Source organism: Diadema setosum, chromosome 5 (genome assembly GCF_964275005.1).
Source record: "Diadema setosum chromosome 5, eeDiaSeto1, whole genome shotgun sequence".
NCBI lineage: Eukaryota > Metazoa > Echinodermata > Echinoidea > Diadematoida > Diadematidae > Diadema > Diadema setosum.
The window spans coordinates 42,531,342-42,539,869 of record NC_092689.1 but is presented as its reverse complement, the minus strand read 5'-3'; the positions used below and the strand labels follow the sequence as shown (position 1 = coordinate 42,539,869).

The 8,528-nt window shown below is 39.4% G+C and overlaps 1 protein-coding gene across 1 annotated transcript; it reads right to left on the bottom strand.

The window, feature by feature from the left end:
• Positions 1-276: 276 nt before the first annotated feature.
• Positions 277-8,218, bottom strand: LOC140228315 (uncharacterized). Its single transcript, XM_072308540.1, has 4 exons — positions 8,085-8,218; positions 2,926-3,101; positions 971-1,439; positions 277-650 (listed from the first exon to the last, which is right to left on the bottom strand). Exons 1-4 carry the CDS (start codon positions 8,212-8,214, stop codon positions 277-279), a joined length of 1,149 nt encoding a protein of 382 aa, XP_072164641.1. The 5' UTR covers positions 8,215-8,218.
• Between the last annotated feature and the right edge of the window lie 310 nt (positions 8,219-8,528).

Here is an 8,528-nt window from a genome sequence, read left to right as displayed (position 1 = left end):
CTGACATTATTTTTTTTCCTAGTATGTGAATGGAACATTGCATTAAACATAAGCAAGTGGTAATTTACGTCAACTATTGTGACCTAGAAAACAGTGCGATGAATCACAGAATGTCCAATACCGAGTGGCGGTCACAAAGACATAGGTAGATCAGTGTGGTCTTAATGACTTCTCTCCCTCATTTGTGAAATAATTTTTCGGATATTTTCTCAAATTAGCATGTGAGAATTGCATTCCCGAAAGAAAATGAAGCAATCCCGTATCACATGTTCAATGTTAGTCACTCATGTTTACGCCGAGAGCAGCAGCATGCTGCTTAGCGCGCATGCGTAGACTCTCGATGCTGCTGGCGTGCACGCTGTGCCCCACGACAGGGGAAGAGACTGCCGAGTGCAACACCGAGGGAGCAGAAGGCCAGTTCAGGGCTGTGGGCAGATGATGCGCGCTGAAGAAGGCCGCAGGAAGCATGGAGGGATGACGGTCGAAGCCCGGAAGATAGCCAAGCGGCGCTCCAAAGGTCGATCGCGGGAAAAAGCCGCCAGTGCTGACATCGAGAAACGGGGGACGGAAAGCAGGCAGGTTCAGAGCCGACTTGGTCGTGATCGTTTCGAGTCCCGAAGCTGAGCTCGTCTCAAATTTGTCTGTTGCTTCTGGAGAGTAAGATATGAGATATGAAAGTGCTTAAAACCAGAGTGGAAACACTGAAGTCACGATAAGAAAGGTAGCAATATAAAGCCAACATGAACACTCCTAACTAACTCGAATTCAATTTTCACTTGTAATCACCTTTGCATTTCATTATTATCAATATATTATTACTGTGCACACATGTCACCATGACCACGTTGTACCAGCAAATGAATGAAGAAAAAATTATTCGGCAAATGAATGGTGATCATTGACTGAAAGGGAGCTGTGAGAACAGAAAATGAACAAACGAACAAACAATAAAACAAACAAACAAACTTACTGTCTTGAGACGTAGAAGCCGGTGACGAAACCGAAAACGAGTCCCCGTCTTTCTCGTTAGATCCGCTGCAAATCGACGACCGATCGATATCGTCCTCCTTCTTCGACAACCGCGTCCTCTCGTCGCTCCGATTTTTCTCCATGTCACTCTCAGTACCGCGAACATCATCCTCCTCCTCGTCATCGTCCTTTTCACTTCCATCCACATCGACATCGACATCGCAGTCCCTTGATATGACATCATCGGAGTGCGAAGAAATCATAGCACTGCGGAAGTGGTCACGGCCGAATTCCGTCGGATGTCGTCGGCACTTATCGTCGAGGTCTTCGTCAGTGAGTTTTGTGGTCTCGGGTGCCATCGACTCGGTCTCCGTCTTGTCGGCATTGCTGTGGGAGTCGTCGTCGCAGTCGTTGATGGATTTGTTCCTCTGCTGCTTCCTGAACTTTGCTCGTCGATTCTTGAACCACACCTGTCATAATCCAAACATGGTTTGTTGTATGTATGAGATAGATGACAATGCATTTACAGCATATATACCGTATGTCCAAAAAAAAATACAACGGGACCTTCCGCAATGATATCTTTAAAAATTGTGAATCAATCTAAATACAAATTCAGGGTATAAAACTATAACTCATTGCCCACATCTTAAAAAAAAACCCATTCGATTTGCTTACGTGGTCAAGGAGAAATGAGGAATTTTGTACAGGATGTCGAGAATCTCTTCCCTCCAAGTTCTGTCTACTGTTGTCACACACAAGAGCATCGAAGTGCTAAACTTGGAAGAATCAGACTCATGACATGCTTTACAACAATCCACATTTCTCTGTGACCGCTAAACCAATTTGAATGGGGGTTTCTGCAAAATTGAGCTAAGTTGTTATATTTTAAGACTCTGAAGTAGCATTTAGACAGTTTAATCATATTGAGTGTTATCAATGCGAAAATTTGATTGTGATTTTTTTGGGGGACATACTGTGTATATGTTACTGTACATCGCATAATTGGCAAGTGTCAATATAGATGATAATGCATTTACAATATAAATATGATTATGTTACTATACATCACATAATTGGCAAGTGTCAATGACAGTAATTTCGTCACCAAAAAGTATTCTATTACTTCTCAAATTTAAATAAGACGTATCAATAACAAAGTGGCAAAATGTGTGCAATTCAATGTGCTCTGATAAAACTATGAACATGGCGGCCTAATAATGGAAATAACTCTGAATTTGGTCAAAGACTTGAGCTGATAGATAGAGCATGAACGAATGATTGATTGAATATTTTACTTCGAAGTGATTATCACACATTTCTCTTTAAACTTCATCTTTCGATAAGTTGCTCAGGGTGGAGGACGGTTAGTTCACAATACATGTCATCTGAATGATTTTCAACAAACTTCTGTTCTCTAAATTCACAAAGAAAATCATGCACTGTGGTAATTTATTTACACATCTTTGAAACAGAACAAAATAATTTTCATAATCATCGCCACTAAGCATAGTGGAGTAGTGTAGGAAACATTCGAACGTTGCTATTGTCTCGAGAAACACGTAGTGACATGATTGACAACAATCGGATGGAAAACACTGTCATGACCATGAATAAAGGTAGAAATCCTTTCATCTGATGATCTTAAAGGAAATTTGACCATTTGACCATTTTCTTTTGATTTGCAAATTAGATGTATGTGTATAGTCATGAAACAAAATGGAAAAAGATAAAGCGACGCTGAATAAAAAAAAAAAAAATGTGGTGCATGTTTGTCGATTTGCCGTAACCTGTTTTCGCAATGTTACCATTCCATAAGTATCATGAGAACAGTGAAACCTGACAGATACTTGAATAAAAGGGACACGCTTTCATTTATCAACAAACTAGCGATTAAACTTAATGTTTGTCCCATTTGATCAAGCTCAGCTCTTATAAAAGTCTTGTTGGACTCACTTGTATTCTTGCTTCCGGCAGGTTGGTGCACATGGCCAGTCGTTCCCGCATGACAACATCCGGGTAATGCGTCTTTGCGAACGTTTTCTCGAGCGCCGCGAGCTGCTGGTTGGTGAACGCAGTGCGGCTGCGCCGTTGCTTGCGGTGGGCCCCGTAGCGCGCTTCCAAGATGATGTCTGCTTTGGGAACAATGAAAGGAGAGGAAGGGAGATGATTATGCATTATTCAAATCGAAGGTGTCTCTATCGCTTCGCCAAATTCCCCTCCCTCTTCTCTAAACCCTCTCTTCTTTTTCTCTCCCTTTCTCTAAATTCCACCGAGTACCAACGATTCTTCATCCTTTAACACGGCCTTTGAGGGATTCTAATCTAATTCAGTGAAGGCTCATTAGCCCATCATAATGTCCGTCTCCAACTCAGTGAAAATAATTATACACAAATGAACGATAGGATGGTGGAATTCCTTTTCTGTGCCGATATTACATTGACGTTGATCGTTGTACGAAATCATCAGGTGAAATGATGTGATATTAACGTCGATGACAGACATTGTGGGATTTACAACTTCACTAACCAATATATCTTTCCGATGGTTTATTATGAATGTCTTATACAAATTGACATATACATATATACATTTTTAGAGTGTGTGGGTGTGTGTGTGTGTGTGTGTGTGTGAATGGAGTTGAGTAAGAGAGTATATTCGTGTATAATCAGGAAAAATACAATTACTGTTTGATGAAAGTATAAACATAGCGTCTATAACATCTAAAGATTTTACCTTGACATGTGGCACGTTTAAGAGTTCTCACACTGCAATAAAATACCACAACATCTCAGTACTTGGTAATGGCAATTGTTAAGATTTGGGGACGCCCTGAGATTGATCTCATGTCGGTCTTGATAATGTATTATACTTAAAAGAGAAAAACTGAGAGCTCCTGATCCATCAAGGCGTCATAAACGATGTAGTGATGACGGCTTGTTGCGGCTTTGCTAACGACACCAATCAATCATCCAATTCATTAGTGGTGGGGTATTAAATTGAGCAAGTCGAAGGCTTTTCTCTGCCAATTCATCCCTGATTTCCCCCATGGTCGTTGTTTGTGTGACGCGGGAAACTCCATTTCCTGTGCAACTAGCACCACCACAATCAGAGCGATTACATCGTATCACCATGACAAAATTCCTCAATTATTCAACTCTTCACGTTTTGAGAGAATTAAGGGTCTTCTCCACTTAAAGCCTAAAAAGCTTACTTCTTTTTTTTTATATGTTTTGTTTTGTTTTTGTTTATGGGGATGGTCACTGAAACCGATGATAGTAATTCACTGTGGACAGACAATGTTGTAATCTTTAAGAGAGTGGGGATAACATACTAAAAGGGATGCATCAATCTCCAGTCCATCCCCGTAGCCGATACATCTCTCCTATCATCGCCGACCCAATACAAACCCTTCCCTTAGTACTCCTCCTGCTAATCAAGTGGTTGTCTCTTTCAGATTAGTCATTCCATTCTTCTACATGGTTCATACCATTCATCTGTGGGTTTTTTTTTTACTCCCTCGCCTAGCCCTGCACGACCCTGCATCCAGCATTTCCCTGCCACAAGTACGTGTCAGGTTGCCCCTTGACGTGAGTCACGATGTACATGTTACTCTGACATGTCGCCTTCTCGCAGTGGGACCATGGGCACACCCAACACAAATCACTCGCCCATTAGCAATCTTTACATCAGCTTTACAATGATCAAGATACATACCGCACCCCCACCAAACAACCGATATCGTTGCACAAAAGCCAACAATCTACGCGCATTAAGCGATTCTGAAATCAAACTCGACACTATTTACTCCACGAAAAAAAAAAAAGAATGAAAGAGGAGAAGAAAAAACGCACAAGTGTCCACCCCTTTTAAGAAAAAAAGAGAACAAGAAGGAAAAAAAAAAGCAGCGGAGAAAAATGGGCGATAAAGCTATCCACTGCTCAAATGCAACGGTTTTGCGATGTGCGGCATGGTCCCATGGGTTAATCTTGCAGCGGGCAGTACCGCTGATCGGCGAGGCGTTTTTCCGCTATCCGGAGACGAAAAACGTGCTGAGCATATGGCGAGGTGTATCAAACGCACGACTTGCAGGGCATGAAACAAGACCATTGAAAACCGCTTACAGCCCCTCTTCTTGTTTCACCCTCGCTCCTTGTTCTTACACATGAAGAGACTGATTAATAAGTTTAGGCTTAAATCGGGTCGGATTAAACCGGCTTAATATTATTTAAGCCTGCCATAAGGGGTTTAGAATTTCATTGGATTTCGACCGCTAACACCTGTCGAACACAGCGACAGTTTCCAACTTACAATCACTTTCTTTGTGTCGGTAAATTCATAGCGCCGATGTCCATTTTTTTTTTCTCCAGAAAAGACGCACAATTTACGAGGGGTGAGGAAAATAAGGGAGGACATTTTTAAAGGAAAAAAAACATAAATATTCATGAATGTGGAATAGAAATGCTGACTTTGCAGAGTTTTCCGAATTCATCATCTTTTGTTCCATCATAATTTATGTTTATGGATAGACAATCCTACCTGGGATCAGTTACTTTAAGTTACAATTCCTCCTCAATTGTCTTGCTGGTATTATCATACATTGCGCCAAACTGATGGAATGATGAAACATTTTTCCCACTTGAAATCAAGGCGTTAAACGGGAAGTTTTGATGATGTAATAACATTCACGGACACACATTAACAAGGAGGCCAAGACGAAGCTTCAGGTGTGACATCAATACCGACTTTAAGAGTTGAAGAGTTTCAACGAAAAGAATAGTTCAACGCAACTGCACTCCAATACCGAATGTAACTGTACTTTGGAGACGATAGAATGTTATAATTTCTTTGTAATTTGCGTTTCGACTCAAAATTACAGGCAATCACACACAATTGTGTAATAAGAAGTTAGATGTGTGAAAATCTTTGAGTCCATTTTAATTTCAATAATCCGAAAACACATTATTCGGCTTATATTTCGTTTACCCCTCAAACTTGTCTGAAGATCTTCACACCACTTTTAAATCTATTTCGCCGATACGTATCTCGGATAGAGAACCAGCTAGATGTAGGACGTATATAAAACAGCCACTATAGATTGATGTTAGCGTGTACATAAACTACGTCAGGCTTAGATAAAAATTAGAATTGTGATTCGATGTTTCTGAGGTAAAATTGACTAGGGTTGCCATCCAGCTGATGTATAGAAATTACATCATGCGTCTGCGAATAGACAGATTTTACTCTTAATTTGTAACAAACAGTTTGGAAAACAAAACTAATTCTGAGTACATCCTAGACTTATCACCCTTTTACAAAGAACTTACAGCTTATTCATGCCAATATTATGTACTAGATGCACCTTTAAAACAATCTTGATCAGAATATGCTGTTGTGAACAATCGACATATAAACACAGACAAAATTTTTTACCCTGAATTAAAAAAAAAAAAAAAAAATCATATGAAAACATTGCGTCATTTTGGTGGACCAGAGGTATAAAGTCCTTTCCAAAATGTGCTTATAAAATTTTGTTAGGGCATTTTTTTTACATTTATTTAAACAGCGGTACTATCGTAGCCAACTTTAATTATAGTTAGACAACACTTAACATGTCAAGACCCGATATTCTCTCCCCTGATTCCAGCTAAACAACATCGATAGTATAAAAGAGATAAATGTGCGAGTTGCTTCTATTAGTTTTTGCTGAACCTTTTATGAATCAACAGAAAGATAATGTTTTTCTTTTTTATCATACATTTACAGCATAATTTAGGTTCATTTCTTCTGTCAATCTGTAAATCAACTATGGATATGCATATTCTATCGTGATTATTTTGTGTTTGTGTGTCTTTTAGTTAGATATTTCGACATGTCACAGTTGTTAAAATGTGTGGGGTTTTTTTTTCTGTAAGAATAAGATTTCCAACCAAAAGCTTGTCATGAGTCCTGGTCTGAACATTGTCTATTTCTGTCATGATTTGAATTGCTTTATAATTTGTATAAAATGAAAGAATGAATGAAAAAGTTGGCATTTTTGGCACACAGTGCAATGATAACGTAACCAAATCACATCGTCGATTTAAAAGAAAGAAAGAAAAAAACCAAGAATATACACAGTATTCCGAATTTACACTGCAATATTCATTATGTGCAATGAACATTCCAAAAGCATATTGTGTTTTAATATACCAAACTACGGTAACACACACACACACACATACACATACGACTTCAAAAATCAAAATTTAAAAGATAGAGAAATGTTCTTCTGCAAATGTTTTGAGTAATAATTATTCAGAGGTTTCGTGAATTTCAATTTCTTTTTATGTAAAATGAAAACAACTGTTTGGATATCAATTTTTATTTTAAAGCCCCCAAGGTCTATAGAGATACAAGCACAATTTATTCCGCATCGGACAGTTAGGTATATTTTCCTTTTAATATTCACCCCCTCTCTGACGAGACAGAACGAATACACATTAAACCAAAAATTGGTGAATGAAGCATACATATTTAGCTTAATACTTGTTTACAACAATGTCATTGATGTATGTGATGATTCTGTCAAAATTTGCACAACGATATGACTCTTCTAGGAAACATTATGAATATCTTTATCACTGAAAAGTACAGCACACGTGATTGATGATCAACAAACGACAAAAGTTTTCACCAATGTGTCATTACAAAATAATTTTATGTTTGAATGCTGCTGGCACAGCGACAGATATATCTAAAGTAGATACAAATTTAATCTAATCGGGTGTGGTGCCTGATGAAGTGAAATATTGAGCGTGTTAATTCCTAAATAACTACCTAACCTTTTAATTTAAACCACAAGAAATTAACTTGCTTTCATTGTGACTGCTTTTTAGTATACGCACATCAACGTATAAGAGTAGTTGATTGCCACAAAAAGTTCCATAAAGAGATCTTCTCAAATGAAAGTGAAATTGGGAAAGTGAATCTGCTTTTTTATTCCATGATCTGTCGAATAAAAAAGATAAGTATACCGTCTATCATTTTGAGAGAATCAACAAGTTACTCAGCCCACTATATGGTGTAAATGTAGCTCTATTTTACCCCGTGGTTCACGGGCGTCGAGTACTAACCTGCAAGACGCTCCGCCAGAGAGAGGGCGTGAGTCGAGGGTCGGTAGCCGGCCTGCATCTGCAGGGCCTGTTGGTGCATGCTGTACATGGCGCCCAGAGCCGCCGGGTTGTATCCACCGAAGTGTTGCATGACTGCCTGGTTCTAGGCACGTAAGGCGCTGTGATGGTGGTGTTGGGAGACAAAATAAGACAAAGCTCGAAAATGGCTTTCTTTCCACGCTGTTACAGAATCAAGGCACTAGGTTTGGTATTCAAATGACGTAAACAGTAGATACTTTGGTATATATGCGGATATTAATGTGACTGGTTGTGAGACGCATGAGATAACCGGTGGTTTGTAAGTCGCCTGAGAGACGGGAAGAGAGTGCGTATACCCACCGCTGGTTGGTGGATAAATGACCGCCCCTCGAACACGCCACGGCCGATTGGTAGCAGAAAGGAACT

Excerpts from the sequence above, each read along its gene's own strand:
- LOC140228315 (XM_072308540.1), bottom strand. The coding sequence starts at position 8,214 with ATGCAACACTTCGGTGGATACAACCCGGCGGCTCTGGGCGCCATGTAC. Across the intron at positions 1,440-2,925 it reads TGCCGGAAGCAAGAATACAA|GTGTGGTTCAAGAATCGACG; the intron begins GTGAGTCCAACA and ends GGATTATGACAG. Across the intron at positions 651-970 it reads GGCTTCTACGTCTCAAGACA|AAGCAACAGACAAATTTGAG; the intron begins GTAAGTTTGTTT and ends CTTACTCTCCAG.